The 16,769-nt window shown below is 32.5% G+C and overlaps 1 protein-coding gene across 2 annotated transcripts in view; it reads left to right on the top strand.

Annotated features, from left to right (window-relative positions):
• LOC106086552 (uncharacterized) overlaps positions 1 to 16,769 on the top strand; it is a 195,685-nt gene that overhangs the window by 125,745 nt on the left and 53,171 nt on the right. The window contains exon 4 of one of the 2 annotated variants that reach the window (XM_059367511.1): positions 4,186 to 4,316. The exons of the other annotated variant lie outside the window; for it this stretch is intronic. Coding sequence (XP_059223494.1) covers positions 4,186 to 4,238 — 53 coding nt within the window. The 3' untranslated portion in view covers positions 4,239 to 4,316. Of the gene's footprint in view, positions 1 to 4,185; positions 4,317 to 16,769 lie in introns of those variants that run through there. 2 annotated transcript variants of the gene reach the window in all.

The raw sequence follows: 16,769 nt of genomic DNA, 5'->3' as shown, positions 1-16,769 counted from the left end.
TACGTGTCAAATATGGTATGAATGGGTCTTTAGCCTGATATATCTATCCTATAAGTAGATCTACCTATTTTACTTCTTGAGTCTCTTAAGGACGCAATTCTTATCCGAATTGGCTGGAATTTTACACAATGACTTCTACTATGGTCTCCAATATTCAATTTAATTATATATCATAACTTGATATAGGTCCAATCGCATTGCAATTATTTTCTTCTATCCTTTGTTTGCCTAGAAAGAGATACCGGGAAAAGAACTCGACATTTCGATCCATGGTGGAGGGTATGTAAGATTCGACCCGGCCGAACTTAGCCCGCTCTTATTTGTTATGGATGTAAATGTGCTCCTTAAACCAGTTTTCCCGTAGTTGTATCCTGAGGACTAGCAACGTTCAAAATTGTACCGATCTCCCGATTTAGAGTCTTAGGCCTATTAAAAGCCGCATTTATTACCTGATTTCGCTTGGAATTTGTGACAACCCTATGCATAAAGTTCCTTGATATCTGTGCCGAATATCGTTCAGATCGGTCTTTATCATAACATAACCTCCATATAGACTGATCTCCTGATTTCAGGTATAAGGCCAGTTAAAGCCGCAGTTTTTATCCGATATCCTTGGCACAATCCGTGGTATAAAGTTCCTTGATATATGTGCCGAATATGGCTCAGATCAATTTATATCTTAATATAGCCCCCATATTGATCGATCTTCCGATCAAGGGTCTTAAGACTACAAAAGTCGCATTTATTATCCGATATCGCTGATATGTGACACAACCCGATGTATAAAGTTCATTGATATATGTGTCGAAAATAGTTCAAATCGGTTTATATCTTAATATAGCCCCCATATAGACCGACCTTCCGATCTATGGTTTTAATCTCATAAAAGACGCATTTATTATTCGATATCGCTGAAATTTTGCAAAACCCGTGGTATTAAGTTCCTTCATATCTGTGCCGAATATGGTTCAATTCAGTATATATCTTAATATAGCCCCCATATAGAACGATCTCCTGATTTGAGGTTTAAGGTCAATAAAATCCACATTTTTCATTCCGTTGTATTAAGTCGCTTGATATCTATTCCAACTATGGTTCAGATCGGACTATATCTCAATATAGCCCCCATATAGACCGATCTTCCGATCAATGGTATTAAGCCCATAAAAGACGCATTTATTATTCGATATCGCTGAAATTTAGCACAACCCGTGGTAATAAGTTCCTAGATATATGTGACGACTATGGTTCAGATCGGACTATATCTTAACATAGCCCACATATAGACCGATCTTCCGGTTTGAGGTATAAGGCCAATAAAAGCCTAATCTTTTAACTCGATTTTATTTAAATGTGGTACAGTGAGTTGTACTAAGCTTTTCAATATATGTGCCGAATATGGTTCTTATCGGACAATATTTGGATACAGCTGTCATATATACCAATCTCCAGATTCAAATTCTTGGCCATTTAAACGGCGCATTTATTGGGTTGCCCAAAAAGTAATTGCAAATTTTTCATATAGTCGGCGTTGACAAATTTTTTCACAGCTTGTGACTCTGTAATTGCATTCTTTCTTCTGTCGGTTATCAGCTGTTACTTTTAGCTTGCTTTAGAAAAAAAGTGTAAAAAAAAGTATGTTTGATTAAAGTTCATTCTAAGTCTTATTAAAAATGCATTTACTTTCTTTTAAAAAATCCGCAATTACTTTTTGGGCAACCCAATAGTATCCGATTTCGCAGAAATTAGCACAATGAGTTGCATTGAGATCGTGGCGAATATGGTCCAAATCGGTCGATGTCTTAATACTACACCCATATGAAGCAATCTTCCGATTTAAGGTCTTAAGTCCATAAATAAAAGGTTTATTGATTGATTTCGCTTCAATTTGAAAGAAAGAGCTATACTAAAGGGTGATTTTTTTGAGGTTAGGATTTTCATGCATTAGTATTTGACAGATCACGTGGGATTTCAGACATGGTGTCAAAGAGAAAGATGCTCAGTATGCTTTGACATTTCATCATGAATAGACTTACTAACGAGCAACGCTTGCAAATCATTTTCAGTGAATGGGCCCTAGAAAAGTTGGCAGAAAATCCGCTTTTTTATCGACAAATTTTGTTCAGCGATGAGGCTCATTTCTGGTTGAATGGCTACGTAAATAAGCAAAATTGCCGCATTTGGAGTGAAGAGCAACCAGAAGCCGTTCAAGAACTGCCCATGCATCCCGAAAAATGCACTGTTTGGTGTGGTTTGTACGCTGGTGGAATCATTGGACCGTATTTTTTCAAAGATGCTGTTGGACGCAACGTTACGGTGAATGAACACATTTCGAACCGAACACTGATTTTGGTAATAAAATTCAATGATTTGCAAGCGTTGCTCGTTAGTAAGTCTATTCATGATGAAATGTCAAAGCATACTGAGCATCTTTCTCTTTGACACCATGTCTGAAATCCCACGTGATCTGTCAAATACTAATGCATGAAAATCCTAACCTCAAAAATAATCACCCTTTAGTTCCCTCGACATCTAAAACGAATATTATCCATATCGAACCATAATTAGATATTTTAGAGCTTTGAGCCCATAGAGTTGCATTTTTTCCGATTTCGCTGAAGTTTTGGAACAGCGAGTTGTATTAGTCCTCTCAACACCTAATGCTTAAAATTTCACACAAATCATGTAATAAATTAGCCTTTAAGGACCAAAATCTTTAAATCAGAGGATCGTTCTATAAAGCAGCTATATCTAAACTTGATCAGTTTAAGACCAAATTCAGCACAAATGTTGAGAGATCTGAAACCACTTTTACGTTTCAACGAAATCCTGAAATATATGCGCCTTTTGTGGATCCAGAAACTTAAATCGTCAGATCGGCCTATACATATGTCAGCTATATCCAAACATAGCCCGGTCTGTGTCAAAATTGAAACCGATATTGAGGGATGTATAGTTACTCACTGGTTTAAATTTCAACGAAATTGATAAAAAAAAGTGTCATTTATGGGCTCAAAACCTTTTATCTGGAGATCGGTCTATATGACCAAATTCATTTACCAGATTCGTGGTTTTGAGTTACTTTAACGGTGGAAACAAAAATTCGTTAAAATCAGTTCACCCATCTTCTATATCTGGCGTTTTGGGTGTAAAAAAATTCAAAATATGCCAAAAATTTGCAAAAGATATGCAAAAATTTCTAAGCGTTACATGCGATAAATCGAATTTCTGTGTTTTAAATTTTTTTTTGTTTGCCTATGTATCCGATGTCTACTAATTCAAATTTTGGTTGAAAATATTAAAAAAAAAATTACTCAAATATTTACATGGAATATTTTTGGAATAATTTTGTTTTTTGTCTTCCAATACACCCATCTTTAAGGCATACTTATATCCGTCTGCCATTTACTTGTGTATGTTAATATTTTTTTAAACAATGCATTTAATTGTTGTTGATGTTTAGGTTGTTGTTTATTTATTTGTTTTCACTCGAAATGTTGTTTAAACTTATATGCCATAAATTCAGTATGTGCGTTAATTCTTCATTTGAATACGGGTGGAGAGTTAATACCCTCAGACTGACAAATGGACATATGGAAGGATGGACGAATGGACGAATGGACTTCAATGTACTTCAACTCAACCAGCTTACTTAGCTTAACAAATGATCAGTCATTCATAAATTGTTGTTGATTGCTGGCTGGCTGAATGATTGTTCTGTGTGCAAGTGCGTGTTGAGCGCTTGTTACAGTATTTTCCACGTTTTTATGTTTTTTTTGTATTCCCCCAGTAACTTTGTTTTGTTAATTATGTTTGTTGTAATATTTGTTGAACAAAAAGTAATTATTTTTCATCTTCTCTTGCTTTGTTGTTGTTCTTGTTACTGCGATTGCATTGCTATCAAAATTGAATGATGATAATTCACCTTCAAAATGAGGTTTACATGGCATTCATTGCTACAAGCTTTGATGTTGCGTTTTTTTTTTCAAATTAGGACAATATTTAATGGGGGATTTGGAAGATAATATTCATCATTTATAAAATTATGAGAATTGTTGAGTTTAAACAAAATATTTAAGAATAATTAAATATAAACAGCTTTTTAGAACTTCGATATATGTATATACGCTAAACTTATTTTTCAATTGAAACTAATCGTAATTCTCATTTTTTTATTATTTACAGGTAAGCTTGAAACAATTTTCTTTGGACGAGTGACTGCAGGTATAGTACAATAAACTTAATGTTTTAGATTAAAAGAGCATATATACATAGTAAACAAGAGTTCAAGGGCAGGAAATTGTTTCTGATGACAAATGTGTTCCGAAAATGTTTATTCTCCGATTCAATACTTAGACAATTTTCTGAAAATCCAATTTTACGAAATTTATATAGACCTAGAGTTTTTGGTCAAATTTCGAGGAGCTTTTTAGAAATGTGAGCAAATTATAAAGAAATAAGTAAAAACATGTTAAGTTCGGTCGTGTCGAACTTTGTATACCCATCACCATGGAAAAATTAGCCATCCTCTTTTATAACAACTCCACTACCATATTCATTGTGATATGAGCTGTGTTATGTGTTATGGGCTCAAGGCCGTTAGTCGACAGATTCGTCTATATACCCAGAGAAAAGTTGATACCAAACGTGCTCATTTCAGTACCATACGGTATTGATAGTAAAACAACATCGCATGGTACAAAAAAAATACTGGATGGTATGGATGAAACATTAAATGATTAGTACCGTTTGGTTTTAGTCTTATAACCGAACTGGTATTGGTTTTAATACCAATTTGTGATTGGTTCTAGCAACAGACCGCTATTGGTTTTAGTACCAAACCGTTATTGATTATTTTTTTTTTTTTTTGTTGTTCATTAGGGGGTGAAATGAACAAAAAAAACCATCGAAAATAATTTTTAATTTTTCAAGTTTTTTGCCTGTTATGGCGAGATCATAAAATTTTACAATTTTTGTTTGTTTCTCTTTCGAGACGAACTCAATGATCGGAGATGCAAATGGAAAAGGAAAGCCAAAGATAGCAACACACAGCAACCACTATGGGACGCGTTTCGTCTTTGGTTAAAAGATTCTTCAACAATATTAGGTGTGATGGCTTCAAGGGCCGTGCGTTTGTATGTTGTATTTGAATCATATTAATGGCGAAAACGCATCTATGAACCAATTACCACATTAACCAAGCTCGACAACCCTGCTTATTAGCTATACTTTTTCCAATGCATGTATTTTTGTATAATGACAGACATTCTATCTGTAACAAATTACACTTCTTCCGTACTACACATGATTTTGTTCATCTGTTGGAAGTTGTATTGATGGCTTCGAACGCTGAGACAACAGCAATGGCTCTCGCTGTTGCTCCGTGTGCCCAGGTTCAAATGCTGGCCGGGCTCTTCCGAATTTTTGATTTTTCAAGTTTTTTGCCTGTTAGGGCGAGATCATTAAATTTTACAATTTTTGTTTGTTTCACTTTCGAGACGTGCTCAATGCTTAAATTAATTTTAATCTACGCCGTTAATTTTTAATAGCATCCTTTGTCTGGTATTGAATTGATACCAAATGGTATTAAAAATCTTTGCCAATGACGCAAACAAAATAATACCAGGCGGCATTGGAAAAGTACCGTAATTTTTCTGTCAGTGTATGGCAGCTATATCGTATATAGTATGATCCGGATGTCGGAAGGCTTAAAACAAATCACCATTTCAAATTACAGCGATTTCGGGTAATAATTGCGCCTTTTATTGGCTTAAGACCATAAATCGGCAGATCGGTCTATATGGCAGCTATATCTAAAAATACTTCAATCCGAACCATATTTGAGCAGGATTCAAAAAACCTTTCTTGCTGAATTTCTAGAAAATCGGTTAACAAAAGAACATTTTATTATATGGGAGCTATATCTAAATCTGAACCGACTTGAAGCAAATTTCTCAGCTAATGTGGTTGTCGTCGAAGAAAGCGTTGTGGAAAATTTTGGTCAATAAATGCGCTTGCAGTGGCTCTAGGAGTGGAAATCGGGCGACATATATATATGAGAGCTATATTTAAATCTAAACCGATTTCTATGAATTTCACCAGCAATCATAAGAAAACCCTTCCTACCGAATTTCGAGAGAATCGGTTAACAAATGACCATTTTATTGCATTATTACTGCAAATCGGACGAATATATATATGGAAGCCATATCTAAATCTGAACCGATTTTTTCCCAATTTTAATAGGTTTTGTCTCTAAGCCGAAAAACATGCGTGTACCAAATTTGGAGATGATCGGATGAAAACTGCGACCTGTAGTTTGTGCACAAATTTACATGGAAAGACGGACAGACAGACGGACATAGCTCAATTGAATCAGAAAGTGATTCTGAGTCGACTGGTATATATATATATCAATGGGTCTATTTCTCTTCCTTTTGGGTGTTACAAACAAACATAAAGGGTGATTTTTTTGAGGTTAGGATTTTCATGCATTAGTATTTGACAGATCACGTGGGATTTCAGACATGGTGTCAAAGAGAAAGATGCTCAGTATGCTTTGACATTTCATCATGAATAGACTTACTAACGAGCAACGCTTGCAAACCATTGAATTTTATTACCAAAATCAGTGTTCGGTTCGAAATGTGTTCATTCACCGTAACGTTGCGTCCAACAGCATCTTTGAAAAAATACGGTCCAATGATTCCACCAGCGTACAAACCACACCAAACAGTGCATTTTTCGGGATGCATGGGCAGTTCTTGAACGGCTTCTGGTTGCTCTTCACTCCAAATGCGGCAATTTTGCTTATTTACGTAGCCATTCAACCAGAAATGAGCCTCATCGCTGAACAAAATTTGTCAAAATTTGAACACATTTCGAACCGAACACTGATTTTGGTAATAAAATTCAATGATTTGCAAGCGTTGCTCGTTAGTAAGTCTATTCATGATGAAATTTCAAAGCATACTGAGCATCTTTCTCTTTGACACCATGTCTGAAATCCCACGTGATCTGTCAAATACTAATGCATGAAAATCCTAACCTCAAAAAAATCACCCTTTATATTACCCTGTACCACAGTAGTGGTGTATGGTATAAATATGCCGTGTAAGAACGGGTAGAGATATGTCTTTGAAATTTGGAATGTTTAGAGCTGCGGTCTAAGCAAGAACGTGTGCAAAATTTCATGCCCTAGATTGTCCGGGTGTCGTTTGGTAGGCCCCTAAAGTTGGTCCCCTCGGTATTTCCAATATGTTTTTGGGGCTGCCAAATCTTCATTTGTGGTCCTATATCAAAATTTTTGCTGGAGGTGTACAATATATACCTCTACTCGTTCGCACGCGGCATATTTTTCACTATTTTTTTTTCGATTTTCTCCCATTGTGCGTCAGTGGAAGGTGTTAGTTGTGTGTACGGGCAACGAATGGTGCTTAGAATAGATAGCGGGCGCTTTGTTTTCGGACGCTCCTTGTGTAAACTGAGCCATGGGCTGGCAGACCTCGCGATCATCGTCTTCGGTTCTAGGCTCCGGGCTGGCGGTTGCGGTGACGGCGTTTTCTAGTTCGGTGGTAGTGAAAGGCAGGTATGTTCGATACCTAAAGGGTGATTTTTAGCTATTATCTTTTTGGCGGGACTGGTGTTAAGCGCTCACATACGTTTCGTGTTTTGTTTCACTGTCAAACATCTTCAGTTTAGTCTATAATTTAAACACGAATCATCTTACAAAAGAACAACGCTTGCAATTTTTGAATTTTATTATCAAAATGGATGCTCTGTTAAAAAAAGTTCATCGCGCGCTTCTTCTATTTTACGACGAATCTCATTTTTGGCACAAATGCTACGTAAATAAGAAGACTTGTCGATGTTGAAGTGAAGAACAGCCAGAAGCATTGCAAGAGCTTACAATGCATCCAGAAAAAGTCACATTTAGGTGTGGTTTATGGGCTGGCGGCATCATTGGAACGTACTTCTTCAAAGATGATGCGATTCGTATCGTAATTGTGAATATTGAGCGCTACCGTGATATGATATTCAAGTTTTTTTGCCAAAAATAACAATGGAGTTATTGAGGGGTGAGTTCTATTTTTTTTGGGGCTATGTTAAAGCTTATATCTATACAGACAAGCCCGCTTCATTTTAGGCGCAGTCACGGTCAACTTGTGCATGAAATCATTTGGATTTTGTGCATTTTTCTGAATTGTATGTGTTTTCTTCTTTAAAATTTCCTGAAGCTCTAGAAAAATCACCCTTTAGTATGCTATTCATCGGCTATACCTTCTTTAGACATATTGTGCAGACGAGGTTATACAGATTATCGTCACCAGTATTAAATAGATGTATTGGTAAACCATCGGCCCCTGCTGTCTTGTTAGTTTCCAGCTGTGTTTCTGACTTTATTCGGAGTAGATTACATTCTATACTTTCATTGGCTCTGGGGTATCTCTGTGGCGAGCAGTATGGCATACCAACAGCTAAGACAAATGTTATTTACACATCCTTAGCACATTCTATCTTTTAAACATTTCCCACTTCAACTCTGCAGGAGAATATACCAAAGCCATAGGTAGTATGTTTAATTCTTTAGTGAAATACCGGACTTCATTTTGACTCTTGAAAATCTCGATACGCTCACACACGTCCCACTTTCATTTCTATCCGTTTCTCTGTATTACTCTTCTTCGCCTGGCGCTATGCGACTGACTGCAGGATAGCTATGTCGGCGCATTATTGGCTTCAGTAGCATTTTGATACTCTTGGGAGGCTTTTGGTACCCAAGTACGGATTTCGCGGCATTTTCCATTTCCAGCATGGGCCATGGTTTGTCATTGCGCCGTCATATCATCGGGATAAGGCGTCGTTCATCCTTCAAGCAATTGGGTCGGTCGGGAGGAGTATGTTGATGTCTTCTATGCGTATATATACAGTACAGGTTATTATGACTTAGTGCATTTGTTTGTAACACCCAGAAGGAAGCGAAATAGACCTATTGATAAGTCTCCCGATCGACTCAGAATCACTTCGGATCGGTTTAGCTATGTCCGCCTGTCCGTCTTTTCATGTTAATTTGTGTATAAATTACAGGTCGCAGTTTTCGTCAGATCGTCTTAAAATTTGGTACAAGCATGTTCATCAGCCTAGAGACGATGCCTATTGAAGTTGGAAAAAATCGGTAATAATGCTGTAAAATAGTCATTTGTCAACCGATTCTTTCGAAATTTGGCAGGAAGTATTTTCTCTTGACTCTCGACATTACTGGTGAATTTAATGAAAATAGGTTCAGATTTAGGTATGGCTCATATATATATATATATATATATATACAGGGTGGCTGATGAAAGCCGCTACCAAAAAAAAATGTAATAACTTTTTTTCTATTTAATAATAATAATTTAATAATTAATTTAATTAATTAATTAATTAATTTAATTAATAATAATTTAATAATTAATTTAATAATTTAATTTAACATGAATAAAAGAAAAATGTATTCCATACACCGAAAAAAAAATGTAGCAATATTCATCATTGTAGCAATATTCATCAGCCACCCTGTATATATATATATATATATATATATATATATCGCCTGATTTTGACTTCTAGAGTCACAGCAAGCGCATTTATTGACCAATCGTGCCAAAATGTTGCACAACGCTTTCCTCGACGACTTCCAATATATCTGAGAAGTTTGCTTGAAATCGGTTCAGATTTTGATATATTGCAATAAAGTGCGCATTTGCTATCCTATCTGAAATTTCGCAGGAAAGATTTTCTTATGACTCTTAATATTACTGGCGAATTTCATAGAAATCGGTTCAGATTGAATAAAGCTGTATGTCGAACGATTTTCAATCCAAGAGCCACTGCAAACGCATCTATAGTCCAATCTTTCCAAAACTTTGTACAACGCTTTCCTCGACAACTACCAAAATATCTGAAAAGTTTGTTCGAAATCGATTCAGATTTAGTTATAGCTCCTTTATATATATGTTCGTCCGATTTTGAGAAATATTGCCATTAAGTGCCCATTTGTTACACGATTCCCTTGAAATTTGGCAGGAAGAATATCCTTATGACTCTTAAAATGACTGGTGAATTTCATAGTCATCGGTTCAGATTTGGATATAACTGTCATATATGTGTATCGCCCGATTTTCACTCCAAGAGCCACTGCAAGCGCATTTATTGGCCAATCTTGCCAAAAATTTGAATTTAGTAATAGTCGAGAAGTTGCCAATGATCTCAAGATATGTTTTTTTTTTAAATTTTGCCAATATTTGATTTCCATATACAACTTGGTAAAATTAAATAAAATCTTACAATTTTATTAAATTGTCCCTGATTACGCAGTTCGATTCCCACCTGCACTTAACCTATTACTATTAGATTTCAGTTTGCTACTTTTAAGTGGCGCTTTCAACATCTGGTCTAGCCAATTTATTTATTTTATTTTCTTAACGAATATTGAATTTATTATTTATGTCAAACACGTTCCAAATTAACAGCTATTCTACGTTAATTACCAACTAAGTGTTATATACGCTTCAGCAAATTTGTGCGAACATTAAAAATGCTTTTTGATTGAAAGAATCCACTGAATATTTAACAGCACAAAACAAGTTTTTAATGCAAAACAGTGTCGAAGCGTTGAAAATAATAGCAGCAATAAATGCATGAAAATTATTGATGATTTTAATTAACAAAATGGGAAAATTTGAGGGATAAGTACAAGCACCTTAAGTGAAAGTGAGACTTTCATGATATATGGAGAAGTGAATTCAAGACAAAAACAGTGTACAATTTATTCTAATATGTACATTCACTTCATTGCGATGAATAGGCGTTCTCCATAGTAATTAACTTTAAATCTTAATTAATTAAAATTCTTCATATTATACTACTACAACTACTAAATTTCCCATGAACATTCCCTCAAGGAACAGGGGATACTTCTTTCATATGAATGAGTGCATTTTATGCTCATTTATAAGGGACCTACATTTTTATGCCGAGTGCGAACGGCTTGCCGCAAAGCGACACAACTTAGTAGAGAAGTTTTAACATTGCAGGATACCTCACAAATGTAGCCAGCATTAGAAAGGGGATAACAACTACTCATATTAATAATTAAATTGTAAAGCATCCATCCTGTGTTTAATAGTTAAACTGTTTTTCATATCACCCCTAAAGTATGCTAAGTTCTGTGAAACAACTCACTTTGTCCAGTTCAAGCTCTCCATCTATGTTGGTGACTCCTAAAATTATGCTTTGAAGTTTGTACTTCAGCATGCTATAGTAATGCAGCTAAATACTCTAGCGACAAATTTGATAACTAACTGGTAGCTGGTATAGTCAAGACACCTTAAGATTCCAAATTATCCAATACAAACTTCAATAAGGTAATGTCAGGCATTGCCATATTGGAGTTGAGATCACTTAGCGATTGGAAAATTGATCGCTAGGGGAATAGACATGCAGATATTTATTTACTGAAAGTGATAAGTTTAAAGTGAAAGTGATAGTTTAAGTTTAAAATTATATAATATAAAATTATATAACTATAATATATAAAATAAAATAAAAGTTTAAGCTCAATGATAAGGGGCCTCCTTTTTATAGCCAAGTCCGAACGGCGTGGCACAGTGCAACAGCTCTTTGTAGAGAAGTTTTCACATGGCTGCTATACCAAATGGCACAGTACCCCTAAATATGTCTCCAGCAGTAGCGAAAATATCTTTAAATTTTGGAAATAAAATCTACTGATTTGATAAAATTTTCTATAGAAATACAATTTTGACAAAATTTTCTATAGAAATAAAATTTTGACAAAATTTTCTATAGAAATAAAATTTTGACAAAATTTTCTATAGAAATAAAATTTTGACAAAATTTTCTATAGAAATAAAATTTTGACAAAATTTTCTATAGAAATAAAATTTTGACACAATTTTCTATAGAAATTAAATTTTGACACAATTTTCTATAGAAATAAAATTTTGACAAAATTTTCTATAGAAATAAAATTTTGACAAAATTTTCTATAGAAATAAAATTTTGACAAAATTTTCTATAGAAATAAAATTTTGACAAAATTTTCTATAGAAATAAAATTTTGACAAAATTTTCTATAGAAATAAAATTTTGACAAAATTTTCTATAGAAATAAAATTTTGACAAAATTTTCTATAGAAATAAAATTTTGACAAAATTTTCTATAGAAATAAAATTTTGACAAAATTTTCTATAGAAATAAAATTTTGACAAAATTTTCTATAGAAATAAAATTTTGACAAAATTTTCTATAGAAATAAAATTTTGACAAAATTTTCTATAGAAATAAAATTTTGACAAAATTTTCTATAGAAATAAAATTTTGACAAAATTTTCTATAGAAATAAAATTTTGACAAAATTTTCTATAGAAATAAAATTTTGACAAAATTTTCTATAGAAATAAAATTTTGACAAAATTTTCTATAGAAATAAAATTTTGACAAAATTTTCTATAGAAATAAAATTTTGACAAAATTTTCTATAGAAATAAAATTTTGACAAAATTTTCTATAGAAATAAAATTTTGACAACATTTTCTATAGAAATAAAATTTTGACAACATTTTCTATAGAAATAAAATTTTGACAAAATTTTCTATAGAAATAAAATTTTGACAAAATTTTCTATAGAAATAAAATTTTGACAAAATTTTCTATAGAAATAAAATTTTGACAAAATTTTCTATAGAAATAAAATTTTGACAAAATTTTCTATAGAAATAAAATTTTGACAAAATTTTCTATAGAAATAAAATTTTGACAAAATTTTCTATAGAAATAAAATTTTGACAAAATTTTCTATAGAAATAAAATTTTGACAAAATTTTCTATAGAAATAAAATTTTGACAAAATTTTCTATAGAAATAAAATTTTGACAAAATTTTCTATAGAAATAAAATTTTGACAAAATTTTCTATAGAAATAAAATTTTGACAAAATTTTCTATAGAAATAAAATTTTGACAAAATTTTCTATAGAAATAAAATTTTGACAAAATTTTCTATAGAAATAAAATTTTGACAAAATTTTCTATAGAAATAAAATTTTGACAAAATTTTCTATAGAAATAAAATTTTGACAAAATTTTGACAAAATTTTCTATAGAAATAAAATTTTGACAAAATTTTCTATAGAAATAAAATTTTGACAAAATTTTCTATAGAAATAAAATTTTGACAAAATTTACTATAAAAATAAAATTTTGACAAAATTTTCTATAGAAATAAAATTTTGACAAAATTTTCTAAAGAAATAAAATTTTGACAAAATTTTCTAAAGAAATAAAATTTTGACAAAATTTTCTAAAGAAATAAAATTTTGACAAAATTTTCTAAAGAAATAAAATTTTGACAAAATTTTCTATAGAAATAAAATTTTGACAAAATTTTCTATAGAAATAAAATTTTGACAAAATTTTCTATAGAAATAAAATTTTGACAAAATTTTCTATAGAAATAAAATTTTGACAAAATTTTCTATAGAAATAAAATTTTGACAAAATTTTCTATAGAAATAAAATTTTGACAAAATTTTCTATAGAAATAAAATTTTGACAAAATTTTTTATAGAAATAAAATTTTGACAACATTTTTTATAGAAATAAAATTTTGACAAAATTTTTTATAGAAATAAAATTTTGACAAAATTTTCTATAGAAATAAAATTTTGACAAAATTTTCTATAGAAATAAATTTTTGACAAAATTTTCTGTAGTTTATTTCTACAGAAAATTTTGTCAATTTTGACCAAATTTTCTTTAGAAATAAAATTTTGACAAAATTTTCTATAGAAATAAAATTTCGGTTCGAAGTCTGCCAAGCGTGCTCAATTTCTGACTCCGGCTTAATGATCCGAATCCGACTTCGACTCCGGCCTCAAAACTTCGACTCCGCAGCCCTAATCATGACAGTGTGGGGATCACGTGCGAGGTATTTTTAGGTATCAATATGGCGGACTATTTTCAGAAACGCCAAAACTCGATGATTGGTGAGACGTGCCGCAGTGCGACACCTCTTATTAAAGAAGTTTATGCATGGATGTCATGGCAAATGGTACAGTTCCTCAAAATGTCGCCAGCATTAGAAAGTGGTAACCACCGCCGAATATTTTTTCAGATTTTATCAGATTTATCAGATTAGTGCATAGGTCATCATATCCGCTTATGACGATGAACGCCTGGGCTCGAATCTTGGCGAGAACATCAGAAAAAATTTTCAGCGTTGGTTATCCCCTCCACATGCTGGCGACTTTTTTCGGGTATTTTGTCATGTAGAAATTTGTCTCGATGTCAAATGGCGATTTCAATTTTGACCATTTGACATCGTCCGCTGATGATAGTCGAAATTGAAATCACGATACGGATGGTCAGTCAAATGCTTCTAGCAACAAGACTTTTTTGCTGACTTTTAGAAATGTTTTGCTATACCAATCTTGAACAATGATCTAGAGCCGGACAATATCCTGCAATGGAATCTCAATAAGATTTTAAGACCGAAAAAAGAAAGCGCAAACAGACGAAATAAAATTTTAATTTTTTATAGTAAAAAAACTTTTGACAAAATTTTCTATAGAAATAAAATTTTCACTAAATTTTCTATAGAAATAAAAAGGCTGTAAAGATGGAGGTCAGTCAGACGGGCAGACATTATTCACAATGGTGATGAAGAGGATCTAACCACTCATGGAAATGTATCCACCAATGGTGGATTGTTTGTGTGCTGATTTGTCAACAAAACTGGCAATTTCTTGATTCATTACTCTTTCAATACAATCTCTCTTTTCTATATAACATTCTGTTTGCCATTAAAACTCGAATTTAAAAAAAAAATTCTATAGAATTATAATTTTAGCATAATTTTTTATAGAAATAAAATTTTCACAAAAATTTCTACAGAAATAAAATTTTGACAAAATTTTCTACAAAAATAAAATTTTGACAAAATTTTCATTAAAATAAATTTTGACAAAATTTTCATTAAAAATAAAATTTTGATAATATTTTCATTAGAAATTATATTTTTATATACTTTTTTATAAAAATAAACTTGGACAAAATTTTCTATAGAAAAGAATTTTTGACAAAATTTTTAATAAAAATAAAATTTTTCTTTGTTTCTCTTTCGAGACGAGCTCAATGATCGGAGATGCAAATGGAAAAGGAAAGCAAAAGATAGTAAATACACACACCAACCACTATGGGACGCGTTTCGTCTTTGGTTAGAAGACTTTTCAACCATATTAGGTGTGATGGCATCTTCGATCATTGAGCTCGTCTCGAAAGAGAAACAAACAAAAATTGTAAAATTTAATGATCTCGCCCTAACAGGCAAAAAACTTGAAAAATTAAAAATTTGGCAGAGCCCGGTCAGGATTCGAACCTGGGCACACGGAGCAACAGCGAGAGCTATTGCCGTTGTCTTAGCGTTCGAAGCCAACAAAACAACTTCCAACAGATGTATAAAAATCATGTGTAGTACGGAAGAAGTGTAATTTGTTACAGATAGAATGTCTGTCATTACACAAAAATACATGCATTGGGAAAAGTATAGCTAATAAGCAGGGCTGTCGAGCTTGGTTCATGTGGTAATTGTATCATAGATGCGTTTTCGCTCTTAATACGATTCAAATACAATAAACCAACGCACGGCCCTTGAAGCCATCACACCTAATATGGTTGAAAAGTCCTCTAATCAAAGCCGAAACGCGTCCCATAGTGGTTGGTATGTGTTGCTATCTTTGGCTTTCCTTTTCCATTTGCATCTCCGATCATTGAGCTCGTCTCGAAAGAGAAACAAACAAAATTGTAAAATTTAATGATCTCGGCCTAAAAGGCAAAAAATTGAAAAATTAATAATACAATTTTTAAAACCTTTTTCAAAATTTTCTTTAAAAAATTAAATTTTTACTAGTTTTTCTTTACAAATAAAATTTTGACAACATTTGTATAAAAATTTTCAACTTAAGAAAATTTTTGTCAACATTTTCTTTCAAAAAAGATTACAAAATTTTCTAAAAGAATTCAATTTGCAACATTTTCTATAAAAATAAAGTGTTTCCAAACTTTTGTATAAATTTAATTAATGGCATGATGTTACCAAACATTCTTAGTTCATCCTCTGAATTTCTTCTCAGGCCATAGCAAAGTTGATTTTTCATGCCATTTGAAACGCTTCTTATCAATCTACAAAACTTATCCTCAAAACAAAAGTCTTATCTTCATTGATCTTATCTTGATCCGTTTCTTTTTCGCCTTATGTTCTTTGTTAACAAAAAACCACCTCTCCAAAAATTAAATAGGAAACATGCCTGCTTTGCGATAAAAGAGAGCTCTTAGAGTACGCTTTCGTAAAGAACAATTGCTTCCATATCATTATAGAATATTTACAATCAATAATGAGAGGAAGAAGAAATTCCCTATGAGAGGCGTTTCAAAAAAGTACGCCCTTTATTACACTGTCTTATTCCCTCTCTCTCGCTCTCTCTCTCTCTCTCTGTCTCTCCAACAAGGTTTCTCTTTAAGTCTAAGAACTCGATGTGCATGTCATAGTCTTATTGATATGACATCTGTATGACATTTACGGTATATTTGCTCATATTTCTGACACTATAACATTTGGGAGTTTTCCATGATGGCTGCAACTTGGCCGACTGAAAAGAAGTTAGAAAGAAGAAGGTCGTTTGTCCATACCATGGCAAATGGCTTGGGCATTA

This window comes from Stomoxys calcitrans, chromosome 4 (genome assembly GCF_963082655.1).
Source record: "Stomoxys calcitrans chromosome 4, idStoCalc2.1, whole genome shotgun sequence".
Taxonomy (NCBI): domain Eukaryota; kingdom Metazoa; phylum Arthropoda; class Insecta; order Diptera; family Muscidae; genus Stomoxys; species Stomoxys calcitrans.
The sequence above is the reverse complement of the archived record's forward strand: the minus strand, read 5'-3'. Positions and strand labels throughout refer to the sequence as shown.